Source organism: Dermacentor albipictus, chromosome 4 (genome assembly GCF_038994185.2).
Source record: "Dermacentor albipictus isolate Rhodes 1998 colony chromosome 4, USDA_Dalb.pri_finalv2, whole genome shotgun sequence".
Classification (NCBI taxonomy): domain Eukaryota; kingdom Metazoa; phylum Arthropoda; class Arachnida; order Ixodida; family Ixodidae; genus Dermacentor; species Dermacentor albipictus.
In genome coordinates, this window is record NC_091824.1 from 125,554,359 (window position 1) to 125,577,984 (window position 23,626).

At 46.4% G+C, this 23,626-nt stretch overlaps 2 protein-coding genes across 4 annotated transcripts in view; one reads left to right on the plus strand and one right to left on the minus strand.

The window, feature by feature from the left end:
• The first annotated feature begins 1,869 nt into the window (after positions 1 to 1,869).
• LOC135899537 (uncharacterized) lies at positions 1,870 to 20,496 on the plus strand. The gene is made up of 5 exons (XM_065428816.1): positions 1,870 to 2,277; positions 5,502 to 5,676; positions 13,438 to 14,676; positions 15,754 to 16,083; positions 19,907 to 20,496. Exons 1-5 carry the CDS (start codon positions 1,871 to 1,873, stop codon positions 20,039 to 20,041), a joined length of 2,286 nt encoding a protein of 761 aa, XP_065284888.1. The 5' UTR covers position 1,870; the 3' UTR covers positions 20,042 to 20,496.
• Positions 17,040 to 23,626, minus strand: part of LOC135899597 (uncharacterized) — a 373,133-nt gene continuing 366,546 nt past the window's right edge. For all 3 annotated transcript variants that reach the window (XR_011514086.1, XR_010563658.2, XM_070537557.1), the window contains one exon: positions 17,040 to 17,827. The gene's annotated coding sequence lies outside the window, so the exon portion shown is untranslated. The remainder of the gene's footprint in view (positions 17,828 to 23,626) is intronic.

Here is a 23,626-nt window from a genome sequence, read left to right on the forward strand (position 1 = left end):
AATAGTGTTCATTAAATGTACATTACATATTTACTAAATCGATGCGCGCAATCTAATTACCAGCAGCGCGCACACTGTTGATGATTCTGGATGTTCGAGTGCGTGCCAAGTTCTTGTTCTTGTGCGCAAACATTAAGTCATACCTTCTACGGAGGACTGGCTGAATAGCAGGGGGTTTTACGGGTTCCTTTATGAAAATTTTAACCAAGAATGAACTTTGTTGATCACAGCGTGAGTTAAAGAAAAATAAATGTGTAACTGAGAACAAAGCTCTAAAGACTTTTGAGATAAAATGATTGAAGAAATAAAATAAACTATTGATAATTTGAGAATCTTAACGCGGTAAACTTTTGTTACCCTAGTTAAATTGTAAACTGCGTGCCACGCTACTTCGAGCGTGGGAAGAATTCTGAGACGGAGCATCCGCGTTCTAGACCTGGCGGTGGTGGCTCGCTATATCACGATAAGGCACGACCTCTTGAAATGGGTAAAAACTACCTCTCTACATTGAAAAGTTGCTATAAGGAGCAGGGCCTGCATAAAACCACCACTACTGTTTGCTTCTAGTTGAAAACAGGGCGTGATCCGAGTTGCGGGCTCTATTAGAAAGGAGTGCTTGTAATGCGGACGACAAAACTCGCTTTTATTCATCACGTGTTCTGCGCGGACGAGAGGCAGTCGCTGTTGCTGAATCATGTCCGTGAATAGAACTTAAACCTACTTACAACCACCTTGGTCACTATCGTAACAATGACAGTGTCAAGATTGATTGATTAATGCGCTATGCCGCACCACAGCAAAAGCGGGGTTATTAGGTAAGGTATCAGGAAAGTCGTATCTGGCCGCCACGGAACAAGTTTGACCACCGGTGGTTCTTAAAGCGCCTCTGCAGGAAAGTACACGAGCATTTTTGCGTTACGCCTCCAGTTTAATGTGGTCGCCGTGGCAAAATACCAACCCTCGACCTCGAGCCACTCAGCTATAACTTCATAACCAGCGCAAGCTGCCGTCTCCGCTGTCGCTTGCGCAAGAGTAATATTTACCAAGAAACGTATGCGGAGAGCGCTACGTGCTTCGCATTGCATGTAGGCTCACGAGCATGTTATCATCAATTATTAACGATATCATGAGAAGTCAACGAACAGACACGCCAAGAACAACATAGGGAAAATTACTGGCACTTACTAATTGAATTCAAGAAATATGTGATATGACAAATGTGATAATATTTATATGATGTTATCATATGAAATATGATAATGTAGGATATGATATAATCATATGAGGAATGAATGAAGCAATAAAAATTTATCACTTCTTTAATTCAATTAGTAAGAACAAGCAATTTCTCCTGCGTTTTTTTCTTTTTTTTACGCTCATTATTATCATTTATGTGATTCATATGCTTGTTTTGAGCTTGTTCTTCATTGAAGCATATGCTGTTTTGTATATTTTATGTGGTTCCAAAGAATGTATGCACAGTTCGCTTCACTTTGCTCAGTGCTTGTAGCCTCTGCTTTAGGGGGGGGGGGGAGGGGGGGGTTGAGCTCTTGCATTTGAGGGTGTGAGCTGTTGATGATGATAGTTTTCTGTGGACGTTTCCCACGACGACATCCTCAGATCCTAGCCATAGGCAGCTTCGCTGTAATATCGGTGATTACTTGTACGTTCGACATCACGACGAATTGTAGCGTAGATACACACATACCTACAGAAAAAAGACGCTCGTATGTTGCGTACTTTTTCTGTGTGTCTCGGTGTGTGTTTCTGCTTTACAATTTGTCAGGATAGCCACCGAGTCGCGGCAGTGGGCGAGGTCTCCATTTGGAAGATGCACGTACCCGGCACGAGGCAGCACGAGCAGAAGAAGATGAAAACGGCAAACAGCTGGATGCAGAACGAACGTCGCTTCAAGTCCCGCACCGTCATGAATCCGCCGAACTCGACACCCAACTCGAGCCAACTGAAGAGGGGCCTGAAAGGCGGCGCCTGGCGACCGTGGAGGCGCCCGGTAGGCAGTGCAGGACGCTCCCGACGGCAGGAAGTCGACGAGCGGCCTCAAGAGCAGCTCGTCTTCGACAACTCGCACGTGGGTCGCTGCCTGCGCTACGTGTCCTTCGTGCTGGGCCTGGGCGTGACCGCGTCGGTGACGCTGTTCACCCCGCCTGTGCTGCTCGCGGATCGCCTCGGGTCCTGCGAACGCGGCTGCCTGTTCCTCGACCAGGATTTGGGCCGATCGCTCGACCACAGCGTGCACCCTTGCGATGAATTTTACGAGTGAGTCGCCTGCTTTCGTCTTCGATGCGGGTTTTGAAACTTAGCCACCGAGACGTCAGATTGAGCCACGCGTGGCCAAGAACAACAGGAGAGCGAAATGTACGTCCATCGTTTTCGTAGTGTCGCTGAGAAGGCTCCACAGATAGTGCCGTTTCCACTCGTCGGCGCATTGAAAAACTTTGCTGAAGTTTTTGCATTACTATGGAAAGAAATGCTAGCTGTCAAACGCATAGTTATCCTGGTCAGAGTAGGGCAACTATTTGTTGTTTCGGTGTGATTGAATGTTGCGTTCGCCTGAGGCACCACGGGAGTCTTCATTCTACGACCTGTAAAAAAGTACTAGCCACGTTCGGCGTCCTTTATACTGGTGAAACGCCTTTAACGATTCCACGGAAATGAACGATAAAATAGGCTACTGCGACAGACGTGATGACAGGAAACTGTATGAAAAGCGCTTAGTGGCAAAAAGGGGGCAAGAAAGGATAAGAAGATTTTATATGCAAGTACAAGAAAAGAAACTGCTATTATTGTACATGTGATCATAAAATAGTCAACTTAGTCGCTAGGGCGATGGACATTTGGCAGAGACATTTGTTCGCATTTCTTCTGATATCCAGAGCTTCTATCGCCCCCGAGGCTAGCGGCTGGCCTCGAGGATACAATACGACCATTTCACCAAAGACAGGTAGCGTGATAATACTACTAGTAATTCACAAATTATGTTAGGGATGATAAGCTTGATTTTCCGTTCTTATCATCTGTCACTCCGAGTGGATAATTCAGGAATAACTACGGGGCTATGTTGTCGTCCCAGCCTGTGCTGTAGTGAGAAAAAAAAAGGAAATAAATGGTGGTGTTACAGAACATGGGGCTACCTGTCTTGTTTAATTGGCTGTGCGCTTTCCCAGAAGTAGACAAGAGACCAACGAAGAATTATTATAGGTCAATAAAAGTTATTCATCTGTCGTGCTACTGTAACTCGTGGATCTGTGCCAACTGTCCATCTCACTGCCAATCAGATGGTTTTTCACTCTTTGTTGGAGTGATCACCAATTCATATTTCGCATGTTCGTCATCGCAAAAATTGACTGTCCCTTTGCTGAGTGTTTGCTCCGTTGTTCTCGTTTAGTTGTATTGGTTCAGCTTACATTGAACAAACGTCAACTAGCTACTACCGAGGTAAGATTGCAATATAGCGAACACCGCTTCCTTTTGAACAGCACTCAGACACCGAATGCAAAAAAATGGGCCAAACACAAGCACAAAGCAATGTTTGCACAGCTTTGAAAGGAGAGAAGCAGCAACGGTTTCCGTCCTTGTTTGCAGTGTTATGGTGAAAGATGAGGTGGTGTTTACCCTACGAGGTAAAACAGTAGGAAAGTTATTAGAGATCAACCAAGTGGCGCTTAAATCCTTTTTGCGCAATGGCTTAGACGAATTCCTAAATCGGTCCTACTAATACATCAATTTTTTTTTTCATTTACAGTTATTAATCCCTAAATATTAAACATAAACGCTTTAAGTTCCTATCAAGTATGTTTAAGTGCATCAATAATAATTCAGCAAGTTTGTAAGATGCTGACGAACAGGTGGCGGAATCCATAAAGCTTTTCTTTCGTAAGTGTTTTTTGGCGCTGACCGGTCACATCCACTAATATTATGTCCGGAATCACAACTAGCTAACACCTTACGAACACTTCTAGCGTAATAACGTTTTTGTGCATAGGAGCCCAGACGTATAAGCCTTTCGACGGTAAAGAGAGCTTCACGTTGGGACATGCTGTGATGCTGCTCCATTTTTCTTTCCTTCGTGTTTGGATCAAGGAAGGAATGCTAAAACCTGCGCTTAGCTATATGTTAGCAATTATGCGCGAATGATAGAGCACAGAAGGAAATTGACCAGATGACGAAGATGGCGTGTTTAAGATATAAGGGTCATTGAACACGTTGCCTTTGTATTAGGATGGAGACAGGTATCGCTTTGCCAAAAGTAAAGGTTTGTACATGCAGCGTGTATTTCCTTCTCCACCTGACTGCTCCAGTCTGTCGGCCCTTCTCCACTAAACATCTAGCCTCCTTGCAGCCACCTCTACCGTTCCCGCATGAACCCGCACTTAGCTGCTGTTACTGTTGTGGTTGCAGTGTCACAGTGGTGTTAGCGCAGCAGTTTTTCTTGCTCTATCATCTTTTACGCAGGGCTCACATAGTGCTCCGATGGTACTGTTTCTGGAGCAGTAACATATCGACGATTTATTGAACGACGACACGGAACGAAGGGTTAAGAATCTGCATTAATTTGCACTTTCGCCTGCCCGGATAAGCATCAACACGTGGAATTGGCACACCACTACAATGACGACGTCTCTGGAGACAAGCGTCATGACGGATTTATTTGTGGTCTCTCGAGTTGTCGTCGGACTCGGTGTCTTGTATGCACACAATGAAGCAATTAGGCACAAGTCATGTTTTGATTGAAACTTAGAGCTTTGTGTACTCGGAATTTTCGGAGATGTACTGGTACTTGATTCTTCACGACAGGATCGACGCAGAGTTAGGAGTAACTGTGCGCGCATTCTCAACGTTTCTTCAATAATTTTGTCACCAACACCTTAGTTGGATGTTTACTGTTTCCCACAAAAATAAAGTGGAACGAATTGCAGACGAAAAGTGACAAAATGTGGCTGGAAAAAGTTCGAGGCCCGACAACAAATGCGGGAAATAGCAGCACAGCACATGTGTACCATAACTTATATCAGGAATAAAAAAAAAATCACACACCGAAGGAACGCCATCTCTGTGCACATCGCGCAAATGAGATCTCAAATTTCCATCTTATACACGGACGAAAAAAGTAGAAATAACCAGACTGCTTATACAGGCGAAGGAGATACTTGTCCATTTCGCCGCTAGCGGTTATTAAATGTTTTTTTTTTATTTTTATAATATAATATTGTTGTGTCATGAAAAAAAAAACTACAAAGTTAGTGAAGCTTGAGATACTTACGGGCAATGTACGAGTGTCTCCATAGTCTATCTTTGTGTGGTTCAATATGAAAGGTAGAATAAAATGTAGGGTCTGCGTGCCACAGCTCCTTCTCGTGTGCAGAACTGTTCGTTCTTCCACGCTGCATGTTGGTAACCACGCCTTTAGGTTTTAGTTTTGCGAAGGCTTAGCTCGTGCTGGATATGTCAACAGGTTGACATATGCTTTTTTTCATTCGTAGGCATGTGTGCAGTGGCTGGGATGCGAGGAAAACCCGCTACCTGTCCCCCTTGGACATGTACCGGGCCGCCTTCAGCAGGCGCATCGTCATGGGCATGATGCTCGAGAAGATCCCTTCGCGTTCGGCCACTGCCAAGGGAAGGGCTGCAGGATTCCTTTTCCGGTGCCTGAGTCGGGTAAGCAAGTACCCGTTATCAGAGGCACGCACATCTGCTTCGAGATTTAACCTCGCTGATCAGGCACGTTCCAGCACGATATGCTCGGCGGATCTTCGCCATTCGTGTGAAGTGAAGCAAGGATACAACGACGGCAGTCGCTCACTAAAGGGTTCGCTGGTCTGATCAGGAATACAACCGTGCGGAGTGTACAGCCATGATGCATGCACACTTCGAACACACACGCAAATAAGATTGGCTTGTTCGACTACGTAGACGCTGCCGTAGCCACTACTTTGCAACGTTGCCTGGTCTCTTGGCAGGCTGCGGCAATTCAAGCGCATAGCATGCTGCTCGGTAGCGGCGGCTGCATTGAATTCACAGGCACTTGCCATGCAGATAAATTCGAGAATCGTTCTCTAAAGACGGGTACATTCGCTCCTTCATTGATCAGTAGTGTTAGCTGTACGTTCCATGTTAGTGGTAATACAGATTCAAACATACTTATGTCCCCTACCACAGCATCAGAGATACATGATCTATTGTGAAAAAGAAAAAAAAAATAACATCAGTGCTTGCGGAGTAGACGTACAAGCTCTAGATCATTCCCTGACCAACTTAAGATTGAAATGGTATCAGTCATCTTCAAGGGAAGTGATCAAAATTATATTAACTACAGAACAATCTCTGTTCTATCGCTATTTTCCAAAGTTATGGAGGAAAGAAGAATTTCTTCCAGCAAAAGAACGTTATCAAAAAATTAATACAGATTTTAAAAGAAGAAGCCTGAAGAAATGATCTTACTCGACAAAAAAGATACAGTAACTGACAACTTCTAACATAAGTTACTTACCATTGGGTTATTCCTTGATTTTAAGGAGGCCCTCGATTTCTTAAAACGCGGCATTCTTTAGCTCAAGCTATCGCAGAACGGGTTTAAGAGTATAGCTTTGGACAACGTGAGAAGTTACCTGGAAAACCACGTACAGTATAGTACACTAACACCGGCAGTGCCAAGTCTAACATGGGTCCACTTACATGCGAAGTTCCACAAGCTTCCATACCTCCATCGAATGCAGCCACCGCGGCCGGGATTTGATCGTGTGACCTCGTACTTAGCAGCCCAACACCGTAGCCACTAAGCAACAACGGCGGGTATTGAGCCATTACTCCAGCCCCCTAGGCAAGCAACTATTTACTGTTTTTCTAGATATAGATGAATGAATGAATGAATGAATGAATGAATGAATGAATGAATGAATGAATGAATGAATGAATGAATGAATGAATGAATGAAAATTATTAATAATGCATGAATGAATGACAATAGCACACGGCGCATTGGTTGTCACCTATGTTCAAAGGTTTGTGCGAGTAAACTTTGAAAACCATAATAAAACTCTGTTTACTGTCGTGTTGTCAATGTAGCAGTTATCGATTTACCTTATAGGGTTGTGGGAGTGCCTTGTTCCCTGCGCTTAGCTGATGAAGGACGTGGGAAGTTTACTCCCTAAAGAACTGTCGCTGTACTTGTTATAGTACCTACTCCAGCACGTAACACAACGTAACTCGTCAATCAATCATTTGTTAATGCTGCTATTATTGCAAAGTACAGTGCAGCATGAGGGAGATTCTTCTACTCCGCAATGTAGGCAGAAGTTCTAAACATGAACTGCAAATGCCTCCAGCAGAAATTGTAAGGGCGAATATTGTAGTGACAAATTACTGTCTTAAACATATGCGAGTGCTTCTTCGGCACCAAGATGGCGCAAATCAAAGAAAAAGAATAGCTGCACATTGAATTAGCAATGGCTCTATTTGGGAAGCTTTATTCTGCCTTCTGCTTTCTGTTCGGTTTGGCTGCACAATAAAATAAATTTGCTCCCAATTAGCAACTTAACAAATGGACCATGTATTTAGAAACTCTGCGAAATTCGATTTGACACTATCTGACTCCCTTTTTCCACCGGATTAAAAAAAAAAATCCGCGTGTTGATAAAATTGCATAAACAGGTCTGGAGTGTGGCCTGATCCCGGTGACCAGAACCGGTAACGCACTCCCTCACCAGAGCAGGATTGGCCACCCTGGTGCAGTACTTGGCCACAACCTCCTATATGAACAACACAATCAAACCCCGGCCCTCAGTCCCCAGCAGCTGCGAAGCAACTGACCACGGCGGCGGTCAGACCTGCGACGCTGCAGAGGGTGCTAAGAATCACTGGCTCCGGACAGGCCGCCATTGGAATATGAACCTGGCAACGTTTAACGCTAGAACGTTATCTAGTGAGGCGAGTCTAGCAGTGCTATTGGAGGAATTAGAGGTCAGTAAATGGGATATAATAGGGCTCAGTGAAGTTAGGAGGCCAAAAGAAGCATATACAGTGTTAAAAAGCGGGCACGTCCTGTGCTAACGGGGCTTAGCAGAGAGAAGGGAACTAGGCGTCGGATTCCTGATTAATAAGAATATAGCTGGTAACATACAGGAATTCTATAGCATTAACGAGAGGGTGGCAGGTCTTGTTGTGAAACTTAATAAGAGGTACAAAATGAAGATTGTACAGGTCTACGCCCCTACATCCAGTCATGATGACCAGGAAGTCGAAAGCTTCTATGAAGACGTGGAATCGGCGATGCGTAGAGTGAAAACTAAATACACCATACTAATGGGTGACTTTAATGCCAAGGTAGGCAAAAAGCAGGCTGGAGACAAGGCAGTGGGGGAATATGGCATAGGCACTAGGAATATCAGGGGGGAGTTATTAGTAGAGTTTGCGGAACAGAATAATATGAGGATAATGAATACCTTCTTCCGCAAGCGGGATAGCCGAAAGTGGACGTGGAGGGGCCCGAACGGCGAGACTAGAAATGAAATAGACTTCATACTCTGCGCTAACCCTGGCATCATACAAGATGTGGGCGTGCTCGGCAAGGTGCGCTGCAGTGACCACAGGATGGTAAGAACTCGAATTAGCCTAGACCTGAGAAGGGAACGGAAGAAACTGGTACATAAGAAGCCGATCAATGAGTTAGCGGTAAGAGGGAAAATAGAGGAATTCCAGATCAAGCTTCAGAACAGGTATTCGGCTTTAACTCAGGAAGAGGACCTTAGTGTTGAAGCAATGAACGACAATCTTGTGGACATCATTAAGGAGTGTGCAATGGAAGTCGGTGGTAACTCCGTTAGGCAGGATACCAGTAAACTATCGCAGGAGACGAAAGATCTCATCAAGAAACGCCAATGTATGAAAGCCTCTAACCCTACAGCTAGAATAGAACTGGCAGAACTTTCGAAGTTAATCAACAAGCGTAAGACAGCTGACATAAGGAAGTATAATATGGATAGAATTGAACATGCTCTCAGGAACGGAGGAAGCCTAAAAACAGTGAAGAAGAAACTAGGAATTGGCAAGAACCAGATGTATGCGTTAAGAGACAAAGCCGGCAATATCATTACTAATATGGATGAGATAGTACAAGTGGCTGAGGAGTTCTATAGAGATTTATACAGTACCAGTGCCACCCACGACAATAATGAAAGAGAAAATAGTCTAGAGGAATTCGAAATCCCACAGGTAACGCCGGAAGAAGTAAAGAAAGCCTTGGGAGATATGCAAATGGGGAAGGCAGCTGGGGAGGATCAGATAACAGCAGATTTACTGAAGGATGGTGGGCAGATTGTTCTAGAGAAACTGGCCACCCTGTATACGCAATGCCTCATAACGTCGAGCGTACCGAAATCTTGGAAAAACGCTAACATAATCCTAATCCATAAGAAAGGGGACGCCAAAGACTTGAAAAATTATAGACCGATCAGCTTACTGTCCGTTGCCTACAAGCTATTTACTAAGGTAATCGCAAATAGAATCAGGAACACCTTAGACTTCTGTCAAGCAAAGGACCAGGCGGGATTCCGTAAAGGCTACTCAACAATAGATCATATTCACACTATCAATCAGGTGATAGAGAAATGTGCGGAATACAACCAACCCTTATATATAGCCTTCATTGATTACGAGAAAGCATTTGATTCTGTCGAAACCTCAGCAGTCATGGCGGCATTACGGAATCAGGGTGTAGACGTGCCATATGTAAAAATACTGAAAAATATCTATAGCGGCTCCACAGCCACCGTAGTCCTCCATAAAGAAAGCAACAAAATCCCAATAAAGAAAGGCGTCAGGCAGGGAGATACGATCTCTCCAATGCTATTCACAGCGTGTTTACAGGAGGTATTCAGAGACCTGGATTGGGAAGAAATGGGGATAAAAGTTAATGGAGAATACCTTAGTAACTTGCGATTCGCTGATGATATTGCCTTGCTTAGTAACTCAGGGGACCAACTGCAATGCATGCTCACTGACCTGGAGAGGCAAAGCAGAAGAGTGGGTCTAAAAATTAATCTGCAGAAAACTAAAGTAATGTTTAACAGTCTCGGAAGAGAACAGCAGTTTACAATAGGCAGCGAGGCACTGGAAGTCGTAAGGGAATACATCTACTTAGGGCAGGTAGTGACTGCGGATCCGGATCATGAGACAGAAATAATCAGAAGAATAAGAATGGGCTGGGGTGCGTTTGGAAGGCATTCTCAGATCATGAACAGCAGGTTGCCATTATCCCTCAAAAGAAAAGTGTTTAATAGCTGTGTCTTACCAGTACTCACCTACGGGGTAGAAACCTGGAGGCTTACGAAAAGGGTTCTACTCAAATTGAGGACGACGCAACGAGCTATGGAAAGAAGAATGATAGGTGTAACGTTAAGGGATAAGAAAAGAGAAGATTGGGTGCGGGAACAAACGCGAGTTAATGACATCTTAGTTGAAATCAAGAAAAAGAAATGGGCATCGGCAGGACATGTAATGAGGAGGGAAGATAACCGATGGTCATTAAGGGTTACGGACTGGATTCCAAGGGAAGGGAAGCGTAGCAGGGGACGGCAGAAAGTTAGGTGGGCGGATGAGATTAAGAAATTTGCAGGGACGGCATGGCCACAATTAGTACATGACCGGGGTTGTTGGAGAAATATGGGAGAGAGAGAGAGAATAAACATTTTTATTAGGTGAAGCAGCTAGGGAGAGGCGTCCTCAGTCCAGAATGCCTTGAGCTCGGGCCGCGTCCTGGGCCCTCGCAATCAGCCGTTGCTGATCCTCGAGGTCGGAGCTGGCCAAGGCTCTCTCCCAAAGCTCGTTAGTGGGGTAAGGGTTCGGATGATTTAATGGTGCCGCTCTGCAACCTCCTACTATGTGCCTGAGGGACCCGGGCTCTGCGCAGAAGCGGCATTGCGGAGAGAATTTTGTAGGGTCTATGAGGTGATTCCTGGTTGGGTGGGGGAATGTATTGACCTGTAGAGCCCGGAGGAATCGCTCCTGCTCTCTAGGTAGTGACTTGTGTGGGGGTGCATATGTTCTGCGGGTTAGCTTGTAGTGTTGTGTGATGTCTTGGTAAGAGACTAGAGGGTGCATGCGCTCGGGTTCAGATTCCTCGGCGTCGGCTCGGTGGGTCAGATCTCGAGCCACGTGGTTGGCGACCTCGTTGCCAGGAATGCCTTGATGAGCTGGCGCCCAGATGATCATGACTGATCTCGTTGGCGGCTTTTGATTGATGATCCGGAGTGTAGTGGCATGAATTCTGCCGCTAGCAAAGTTGCGGCACGCCTGTTGGGAGTCGGTCACTATGACTTCAACCTCTGTTTGGGAGAGAGCGAGGGCTATGGCCGCTTCCTCGGCTTGGAGGGGATTGTTTCGTGTGAGCGAAACGCTGCTCTGATGTTCTGTGTTGACGACTACGGTGGCTGTTGTGGCTGCGCGTCTGGAGTAAGAAGCCGTGTCAGTGTAGGCTGTAGAGGGTAAAGTTCCGTATCGCTTGTGTATGGCCAGGGCGCGGGCCTCCCTTCGCTCTGCGTGGTGCACTGGGTGCATGTTGCGAGGCAGAGGACGTACGGTGATTTTTCTCCGGATGGCATGGGGTAAGCTCACAGTCTGAGGCGGCGGATGGCTCATAGGGGCAGAGAGCCCCAGACGTAAGAGAATGGACCTCCCTGCTTCCGTAATCGCCAGCCTTGTTCGCTGACTGGATAAATGTGCCTCGATCAGCTCCTCGGCCGTGTTGTGCACACCTAGTCGTAGTAGGCGTTCTGTGGACGTACTGATTGGCAGACCCATCGCCTGCTTATATGCCTTTCTGATCATTGTGTTGATTTTCTTGAGTTCCGTCTCGTTGAGTAGTGCGTACGGAATAGCGTGGGTTATTCGAGACACGACGAAGGCTTGGACAAGCCGAAGCGTGTCCGCCTCCCCCATGCCTCTTGTCTTGGTTGTTATTCGCCGGATCATGTGCGTAACTTGGGCTGTTGTAGTCTTAAGCTTTTGAATTAATATTGTATTGGTGCGATCCGACTGGAAAACCATTCCCAATATCTTTACGCTCCGAGACGGAACGATGGTGTGTCCCTCCAGCTGTATGTTGATAGTGGGCGAGTCGCATCTGTGCTTCTTTCGCGGTGAGACCAGGAGTAGCTCCGACTTTTGGGGGGCGCAGCTGAGCCCGCATGACTTAGCATAGTCGCTCACCACGTCTGCAGCTTCCTGCAAGCGGTTCTCCATTTCCCCGATGGACCCTGTGGACGACCAGATGGTAATGTCGTCAGCATATAGGCCATGCCGGATCCCTGGGATGTTATCGAGGAGCGGTGGTAGGCCTATTAGGGCGATATTGAAAAGGAGAGGGGATAACACTGCGCCCTGTGGTGTGCCGCGCCCGCCCAGTAGGAAGGGGTTTGTGGCTTTGTCCCCGACCTTTAGGATGGCTTTTCTATCTGAGAGGAAATCTCTGATATAGGAGTACGTCCTGGCCCCACAGCCCAGCGCGTTTAGCCTCTGTAAGATTGCTGTGTGCTTGACGTTATCGAACGCCCCTTTAAGATCTAAGGCGAGGATAGCCGTGGGGGAGTTGCGTGTCGCTGGTATAATCACCTCCTCTTTCAGCTGAAGTAGGATGTCTTGAGTTGAGAGGTGTGGACGGAATCCTATCATCGTTGTTGGAAGTTTCCCCGAGTCCTCCAGGAATGGTTGTAACCGATTGAGAACGATGTGCTCTAGGAGCTTTCCTACACACGAAGTGAGGGAGATCGGTCGTAGGTTCTCAATGGCTGGTGGCTTGCCTGGCTTCGGTATCAGACGAACCTCGGCTATTTTCCAGTCCTCGGGAAGGTTTCCTTTCCTCCATACTTCATTAAGATGAGCGGTAAGCTCTAGTAGCGAGGGGCTGTCAAGATTTACGAGTGCCTTATTGGTAATTTGGTCCATTCCCGGGGCTGTGTGGCGTCTCAAGCCCATTATTGCCGCTGGTACCTCATGTTGATGAATGTCCTCCTCTAGGAGCTCGTTAGGGGTGCCAGTGTAGGGTGGCAGAGGCTCCGATGGCTGTGTGGGGAAGTACTGGGCTTTGAGAGCCAAAAGGAGGTCCGCCTCATTTCCAGGAAATTGGTGAATTACTCGGGCCATATTGTGGTGGGATTCCGTGAGAAATATGGGAGAGGCCTTTGCCCTGCAGTGGGCGTAACCAGGCTGATGATGATGATGATGATGACTCCCTTTTACACGATTGGCGTTTCCCAAGTCCCCACCACCAGTCGTTTCCGCATTATATAACTCCGCTTTGCTGAGAATAAACCTCGCACACAGAGGAAGCACCGGTGCCGCATTTCGTTGCAGTGCTGAACAGAGACGTTTTAGAAGATGTTCTGTGTGTCATGGCGTCCATCACCACCTCCACAATGCTCGCAGGGGGAAACGAAAAACGTCTCGGCAGTCGTCGCGTTCCTTCAGGAACTGGGTCTCCCGTGGCCGAACAAGTCTCCGACAAACCGCCAGCAGCTGCTCGACATTTTTGTGACAGCGTCATTGGAGTTTGGCATGCCGATGTTCTTGGCCTTTTACATTGGTCGCCACCCCTCCCAAGCGACCGCTAACGCCATCTATATGACTCTGGAACCACGCATCCGCGAATGGATTAGTGACATAGAGGCCCTCGCCGAAAGGAGCGAAGAGGACGACTACTTGAGGCGTTGCGCGGAGATCGTCGGCCGCGAGGGACAGTCCTACTCCATCATGATCCGGGAAGTGCTGCGGACACACTCTGAGGTCGTAGACCTCGTGCGAGGCTTTTGGAGAAGGCACGCCTTGCCACGGTTTTACAACCTCAGCGACCCGGATCTCCGGAGGGCCATCAACGGCCACCTCCCGGATGACTCGCAGCTGTGGCCCGAAGACGAGATTGTCGTTCTGCAGCCTGACTTAATCGCGAAGCTAGACGCGGAGCACTTGAGCCCCAGCGGGTTCCAGGAGAGCTTCAAGCTGTTCCTTGGCGCGTACGTGGTCTGGGCGTTGTCGCCGCTGGTGTCCAGACACTTGAGCACCCGCATGCTTCTCGAAGTGGGTGGACGAGACGGCGAAGCGAACCAGCGTCTCTCCAAGTGCATCCAAACTCTGGAGATGGTGATGCCACTCGTGATGTGGCAGCTGCACCGTGACGCGCAGAGGAACCTGTGGCCAACCTGGACCATCACGCGCTTATCCGCACGCTCACTGGCTTCGTTCTTTCACTCGTACAGCGACGTACCACAAGCATTCGCGAGCGCAATCTTGACGAACGTCGGAGCAAACTCCTTCAACATGACGAACACGTGGGAAACGCTAGATAACGCTCTGGCCTACCTCTCGGACAACACGGACGCGCCTTTCTTCGATCTTTACCGAGCAGCGGCCAGGGCAACAGTGACGTTCTTCAAACAGTCGCTGCGACAGCCAAAGCACAATATCCACCACATCCCAGGCCTCGCTAGTGTCGAAGTCTACCGGCTGATTGTGACTCGCGAAGTGTCGATTCCCCACTTCCTGACATCTCCGCCCCTATACCAGCCATGGTACCCAGCCGCCGTGATCTCAGCTCTAGCTGGAACCCGAGCCATCGCCCAAATATCGGCGCTGCTTCGAATTGCACTATATTACGACAGTCGTTTTCAAGTAAGTGACGCCTATCTTTAGAGAAAATAGGCGATGAACTTCCTACTTGTAAACCGTCGCGCTATTTATCGCCGTCTTATTTGCCATAATTCAACATGATTGCGCATAACAGCGGATTGTAATGTGAAACAGGTCCACCACCATTGTCTGCTAACAGAGCCAAGAAGAGATATTCGCTTTCGTAAAACGATCGTGAGGTACACTAACAATGTTCGTTTGCATGGATTGGTGAACCACAGAGGGTCACAAATAACCTTAACCGCTCCACTACCATCTCCCAGAAAGTTCTAGTATAGGCTTAGGGACTCAGTCAATTAATTCATTAGTTATTCAAATAAGTAAACAATTAAATAAATAAATAAATAAATAAATAAATAAATAAATAAATAAATAAATAAATAAATAAATAAATAAATAAATAAATAAATAAATAAATAAGATGATTTAACTGAAAGTAAAAACGAAAACTGCGGAGAGCTACTACTACTGTCAGTGTTTGATGTAACTACGCTGCGCCAAAGCATTTCTTAATTACAATGATGTCACAGTTCCATAGGTGCATGTGTGAGTTCTGATTACTTGGAGGTATTACTACCGCTTTCGAATGTGTGATGGAAGCACTGGGCGGCCCTGAAGTGTGACACCGCAAAGAATATTTCAGTGGGGGGAATAAAACGGGAATATGCGAAACGTGAAAGTGGCTGCTGGGAAAAAGGGCTAAGGGGGATCGGAGAATTTCACCACGCATTTCTCGTGCGAATTTCGGGAGACAGGTGCTACTCTTAAAACCGCGGTCACGCTTCACATACTCGTTCGGTTAACTTTTGCGACCATAAAGCTTAAACCTACCGTATAGCTTACCAAGCTTTGTTGAGAAAATTTTAGCAAGTTCACCTATTGTAACGGTTGCCACATACAGATCCTGACGTGCACCGCCGCGAATGGCGAGTTGCCAGATAAATTTAGTCTCTTAACGTCTGCAGCGCTGAGCTTATTCACCGTTGACGATTCACTGATACCAACGGCAGATGCTCTTCAAGTCGCTGAAAGTGACTTCACCTGACGTTACGCGCGCAGCCCCACCACTCAGGCCGCGTCCCACCCAAGGCAGAAGGGTTCGTGCGGGACCTAATGAAATTCAAGCGTACGTTCAACGCCAGCGGCATCTTCCCCGACGCGACCAAGCAGGAGATCGGCACCGTCTACAGTGAAAGCATCGCGACGCACGCGGCGAGCGGGTTGTTGGATATGCCCGAGTGGCGCCGATCTTCTTCGGGCTCTGGTCGCGACCCTTCGTCAGACGGGGACCCACCGAACCCGTTCCGGAGCTTTCAACCCGAGCAGCTCTTCTTCTATCTCACCTGTTTCGCACGGTGCGGGAAACAGGGCCGTCAGCGTCGGGAAAACGTAAGTCTTGTGCGCGTGCGTTCAATAACCTTGAGATTACGGGCAATGTCCGGCGGTGAAACAAACAGCGTATTGCTCCTGTGGAGCAACTTACCGATAACTAGCATGGCGCTCTTTGGCCACACCTGGCCCTTGCGCCATTAAACATCCTATATTCATTCGTTCATTCAACTTACAGATAGAATTGAAACGCGCTGAAAATTTCTCAAGTGAGAAAACGTTTGTCTTGTGTTAGCATTATTCGTTTATTTGTCGGCGTTTGTCGGCTTCTGTTACTTCTTCTATATTTACTGGTCTCTTACATCACCCCTTCTCTGTTGATCTTTTGTTGCAGTTAATAGCAGAGACAGCCTTTTTTCCTGTTCCGTGAATATGTTTGCGTGTGCACGGAAAATTTGCCGTTTCGCCGCTGTGAAATGTTGTAACCGGTATCAACGCAAAAAAGCCTTAAGTTACATCTCTAGATGCACTTTTGAAAAATTTTTTGCATAACTACTCTGTTGATAGAATTCTGTGCTATTCTATACAAAGACGGGCAGTAAGAGAAAACCCTGAAAAGTCTGCGCGGTGCAAATGTGCGACTGTAAAACTATATATCAGGTTGAGTACATCCATACTTTAACTTGTACAACTTCTGGGATCGTAACAGGTTAGAAACCACGTTGAAACGCTTGCAAGGGCGCACATCGTGTGCTGGTATAAGGATCGAGCCACCCTGGCTTTTGATAACACTATTTTCAAGGTCGCACCTCTTTATTTTGCGTCGACATCAACGGAAATTACACAAGTGTCCTATATAACGTTGGCGCGTTAATGTAGCAACTACTTCGTAGTTTAGAACTTTTCTTCACTCTAGACTAATCGTACAACCAAGAAAGTGATTGGTAGCGGTGCTTTGGGGCTGAAGGGATCAACTCATTTTGTTGACATTTCGTTGACAAGGGCATGGAAAGACGGTGCTTCTGTCGTGCCATGTATGCGTATAGCCTAGTTCGTAGCAGAGCGGGCTGTTGGGCTAAGAGACCCTCGTTTAAATACTCCCATTAGACACATCCCAAATAAATAACATTTGTGCCTCTCACACTCTTCTATGGCCATACGGGTTTATATAGGGACAAGCCGGTTTTCGGACAGGATCATATAGGATTAAGGATACAGGGCATATTGAGTGTAAGTTTTTTCAATGGAAATTTTTGTTTATTAAAGGAGCCCAGACGTTTCGGGAATGAAACCTTCCTTTCTGGGATAATGTGAGCTGTCAGAGGCAAAGTATACATAACGATATAAAGGTAACACTGTCAACTGTAACAAATGTCAACCAAGTTTTGGTAGGCGCCAGATAGCACGACAATACCGGTAGCTAAGCAGTAGTATGGGATTCCGGAAATTTGGACCAGCAGGGGTTCTTTAGCGTGCACCTAAATCAAAGTACGTGGGTGTTCTCGCATTTTGCCCCCATTGAAGTGCGGCCGCCATGGCCAGGATACGATCCCGCGACCTCGTGCTTAGCAGCCGAACACCACATCCACTAAGCAACACGGCGAGTATAGACGCTAGAAAAGCAAGAAAAAAAGAAAAGAAGCGAAGTTTATCAAGGAGGAGTGGGACTCGCTTCTGCGTAGCCCAACTCTAGAGAAGCAAATCCTGGCCGTCCGGCATGCCCGCGACCGGGCCGGTGGGCTAGGCGTGCCGGCCCCGACGTGGGACTAGCCGGGTGCGCGACGAGTTCGCGTTCTCGCCGGACCTGCAATAAAGTTATTTACTCACTCACTAACTCACTCATTGGAACACCATGTGATTCTGTCGCAACAAATACAATATTCGCATTTTTATGCAGAAACAGCGATGCCGTGCTTACGCATTTAACATACATACATACATACATACATACATACATACATACATACATACATACATACATACATACATACATACATACATACATACATACATACATACATACATACACACATACATACATACACACACACATACATACATACATACATACATACATACATACATACATACATACATACATACATACATACATACATACATACATACACACATACATACACACACATACATACACACATACATACATACATACATACATACATACATACATACATACATACATACATACATACATACATACATACATACATACATACATACATACATACATACATACATACATACATACATACATACATACATACATACATACATACATACATAGGGCACCGGTGCGTGTGAACCAAGGAAGTTTAAAAACTATTTGGTATGAACGCTGAGAAACGCGTTATGCGGCCACCCGGGCTCCTCGCTCGCTTTTCTTTCTGGACGCGCTTCGCCATCTAGTGTCCGGGCGTGGCCTCCAAGGCTAGGAGCGTGGCGCACTGATGCGTGCCAGCGCTCAGAATTGTTCGCCCGCTTGCCGCACACTCATCATCATCATCAACATCATCAGCCTGGTTACGCCCACTGCAGGGCAAAGGCCTCTCCCATACTTCCATAGACTTGACGCTGGATTACAATTCCGGCATCCACTTCGGTTGCGGAGAAGCCAGGAAACGCTCATTCATCGATTACGGCTGGGTGTGGCATACGCCAACCGATACCTTCACAAGATTGGACAAACACGGGACCCTGAATGTAGCGTCTGTCACACTCTCGAGAGAATAGCTCACGTACTTTGCGTGTGCTCTCAATATGCGGCCGAACGAAGAAAACTCAGATCTACAGTTGACAGCTTGGACTCCCGCCCCTTTTCAGAAGAAAAGCTTTTGGACGCGTGGAGGAGTGTTGACAGTGCCCAAAGTGCCATAAAAGCACTTTTGAACTTTTTAAGTTAGAGTGGTTTACACGATCGCCTCTAGAAGCTGTGAGATGTGTAGGCAGTGCGAAATGTGTTTGCGCAAAACCTTTTTGTGGCAAAATTACTTTTTGTATGGACAAGATTACTCTTAGTGTATTGCGTCTCCAGTGCGCATCCGCATATTGGACAACGTGTATATAGTATATCATTGTACCATATCATAATCATCCGCCACCTACCTTTCACTGTATTTCCCACTTCCCCATTCCCCAGTGAGGAGTAGCAGGCTAGAGACACGCTCTCCAGGCCGACCTCTCCTTCTTTCTCTCCATTAAAATCTACTCCTACCTACCGGTAACGTACTAGTTCTCATCCGCCCACCTAACTTTCTGCCGCCCCCTGCTACGCCTCCCTTTCGTTGGAATCCAGCCCGTAACACTTGATGACCATCGGTTATCTTCCCTCCTCATTACATGTCGTGCCCATGCCCATTTCTTTTTCTTGATTTCAACTAAGATGTCATTAACTCGTGTTTGTTCCCTCACCCAATCAGCTCTTTTCTTATCCCTTAACGTTACACCTATCATTCTTCATTCCATAGCTCGTTGCGTCGTCCTCAATTTGAGTAGAACCCTTTTCGTAATCCCCCAGGTTTTTGCCCCGTAGGTGAGTACTGGTAAGACACAGCTATTATACACTTTTCTCTTGAGAGATAATGGCAACCTGCTGTTCATGATCTGAAAATGCCTGCCAAACGCACCCCAGCCCATTCTTATTCTTCTGATTATTTCTGATGATGTTTCTGATGATGATCAACAAGCCACTTCTGATGTGGCTTGTTGCTCACGCCTGTAATAATCCCCATGGGGGATTGACGGTATTCAATAAATAAATAAATAAATAAATAAATGATTTATTACTTAATTAATTTATTTATTTATATATGCGTACTCACGTACATGCATACATACATCAGCTTCTCTCTCACCCTTATCGCAGATCGCCATATGCAACTTCGCCCTTCCTGCGTCACCACGTTTCCGACAGGCATTCAAGTGCCTTCCGCGACACCGACTCGCCATGAACTTCACTTGGCCAGAGCTCCCTGCAGCCCCTGCCACTGTGGCCGCGTAGCGAACGAACAGTGCTCTGATGCGTTACTGTTTTTTATCGTGATTTATATGGATAATACCGCATGGGAATGACTTATCCTTGAAAGGCATGCTTCAAGCGCAACTTGTTTGCCGCGTCGTGAAAACAAACTCGTTGCTCATACTTTAGCGAACGGTTTCATGTTGTGTTTCGAGAAAACACTGCTCGCAATTGTTTTACATGTGTAAGGGTTGGGGGCATTTATGTGTGCTGCCATATGAGTGATGATCTCTTAGCGCGTGTTTTTCACGCACTGAGCACGTCTATCAAATGTCACTTGGTAAATCGCAAGTGTCGTGTTATGTGTTCTGCAACTTCATTCCTTTCTGTGGATTTACCGTTCGACATCAACCACTACAGCGAATTTTGCCTGTACACAGGATGTGAGAACGATTTTCAATTGGAACATTCGATAACAACCTGCTTAAAAGACAAAATTGTGTTCGGCTTTGTCTTTCCTACGTGATGCAAATTGCTGTCGCTGCCGACTGCCAACTGCACTGCACGGTTAAATTATGAAGGATATTACATTTAAGTTCTTCGTGGCTGTAATTTATAAAGTCCAAGCATTTCTATTGGACAAGTCGCGCAAATCGGTGTAGAAACGCGCCTCCTTCTATGATGTATCGATGTCTTGGCCTTGACAGTTTATGAAATAATATTAATCAAACATTTGGGAATGCATCAGCTGAAGCGATGGCCAGCAAATCGATACTCACTACCGATGTTCATTTTTTTTCTGCTACACTATTTTACACGCTACTGAAAATCCCACACATGGTGGTAGGACAGTTGCCCTCGTGTGGAGAACGAGTGGCGCCAATCGGCTTTGGACGATCGGCTAAGTATAGGGCGGTGCGCATAGAAATAATAGTACTAACGATACATACATATATAGCTCGCCATAAGTTTGGTGGCATTTACTACGTCTCGATACTTCTGTAGTCTAGAATGCACTAAGCTGCGTTACTGCTTGCTTGAGAAGTCGGTGCTGCCTAGGAAACCATCGGTATTCCAAGGAATTCTGGCAGAAGTGCGGAGCATTTTAGCGAGAACACATCGAATACTTCGTGACTTTTATTTCAATAAAAGAACGCACTGTGGTTTGTCTTGTTCCTTGCGCTTCAGTCTTTGGGAAGAGAGGGCGGATCTCAAAGACACAAAAGTCCAGGACTCGCATGTCTTTGGCTGCCCATAGACCCAGCACACCAGATGTCACTACTCACTCCAGTCCGAGCTGGACAGTATGGCAACCCACCGTTTTGGTATTGGAGATTATCCAAGAAAGGGCTCCAGCTGGGTGGCTCATACCAAGTTCCCAGTAATGGGAGAGAGAGCAAAGCTTTAATATTGAGCAAGCAACGTGTCCTTCGACCTTGGTGGTCTGCTTCTTCATTTTGGGAAACCGTGGGCGCCATCTTTCGGGCTCGGTTCACCAGGGCTATACGGTCCCCGGAATTCGGGCTTGACAGCTGGGCCTCACGCTGCTCTTCGGTGGTTATGGGCTCTGACTTGGTTCTTGTACCTTCTACGCACTCCCGCACCATGTGGTGTAATGTGCTAGGGACGCCGCAGAAATTTCAGACATTATATGGCCAGTGCGCGGACCTTAAGGACACACAGGGCGCCTAATGGAATAGCGCATTATATTCAAGGGTTTCCTTGATTTTCAAACTTTTCTAATATTTATCCTGTCCCATTACTGGCAAACAAAATAACACCCACCCAGTTTTTCATTGGTGGGAAACGATAATTTCAGGACGTCATAAAAGCCAAGGAAACCATTGAACACCACGCGCTATTTTGTTAAGTGGCGTGTGTGTTAGCGTCTGCGCACTGTGCACTTAATGTTTGGTCCATAAAAATGGAGACGAATATGGCTGTATGTACATGTATTGTGCCGTGATGTATGACTACGCAGAATATAAGTGTATATTGTCAGTTCTTGATTGCGGCTCACGTGAACGTCCGAAAACCAACGATTCACGCGGAAACCCCGGAGAGGCAGGTTCAAAAAGTACGCCAGCAATAGCTTTGCGCAGGTGACGTCACGAGTTGTAGCGAAGCACGCGCAAATTGTGTTCGAGTGGGTGTATCTATGCCTCAGACACACTACTTTATTATTTCAAATACACTTGGAATGCACGCCCCACTCTTATCTTCTTTCTTTGTGGCACCGGAATGTCATTCTTTCGAGAACAGTTCGGGGTCCAGAAATTCAACGTTCAATTCAAGCACGTCTCAAGCTAGCCCTAAGCAAGGCTTTTTGATATTTTCTCCCCTGCTGGGGCATCGGTATGAGTATAACAGTTGGAGTATCCGAACTGAGACTGACGCACACACTCTTGCACAAGTGCAAACGCAAGAACATCCGCACGTGCACACCCAGCCATGAACACACACTCACCCCCGTGGTGAACCGCGAAGCACGCAACACACAGCCTGTCTCAATTAGTAGCTGAGGCAGCGTGCGATGGTGGTGCATTAATTACGATCGCACCTTTTTTTTTCTTTTTTGGCCGATCGCCGATATGAGCTCGCCCTGCGTAATTAGGGAGTTCTTCGTATTAATTCAGGCCCACGTGGCACAGAACAGGGCAAGCATGCCGTTGGAAGCCGATAATTATGGGAACCACGAGAGGTAATCCTAGTTTCTACCATGATCAGCACGCCGGGAATTATTTCGTAATTCGAGGTGCAGAAGCCGCGTAAAGAATATCGAAGAAGCTACTGAAATAGCGCGTTTGCAGCGTTACTATTTGTGCACCTATACTGTTACTGTCTGTTTCAGATGCGTCAGCATTTATTTGCCTGCCGGCCCATTTCCAATTTTGCACATTTTTGAATGACCACTATGCGATGCTAGAGCTCTACAGATGGCGCCAGAATGTTGTCTCTGTGCAGAGAGTGTGCGTGTCGGAGCAGCGTCATAGCATGACTGCACTGTACTGGCATGAAAACGCTCCGCTAAGATTCCCATGATGACGATTGTACTGCTGATGCCTATGACGAAAATTATTATTATTATTATTATTATTATTATTATTATTATTATTATTATTATTATTATTATTATTATTATTATTATTATTATTATTAGGCCCACCGTCATGTGTTACGATGACTATGTTAGCGACGGGGGTATAGCGAAACCCGCCGCATACGGGTTTTTTGAATTCATGGAAGAGGTACTCGGAATAAATCTGGTCAGCGCAGACGTGAAATTTGAAATTTCGGGGATAAGACTCGTACTTAACCGCACGCCATTCCTTGTTATCTATCACGGGGAGCGAATCGACAGAGTCGCAGAAATAAAATTGAAATACCTGTGTATACGTGAAATTAAGGGTGTGACCGAATCCCGGTAGGATCGGGATGGAACATGACGAAATAAAACGAGGTACCAACCACAAATTATTTAGTAGGATTAAGGTTTGGGCTCCCCCAAGGGAGCCTTACTGACAAATGAGACTAAAAGCGATAAAACAGTCGCCTAAGTATGCCATATGGCGTGCCTGCAAGACCTGGTGTACACTGGTGGCTAATTTTCATCGTTTGGATTAAAAG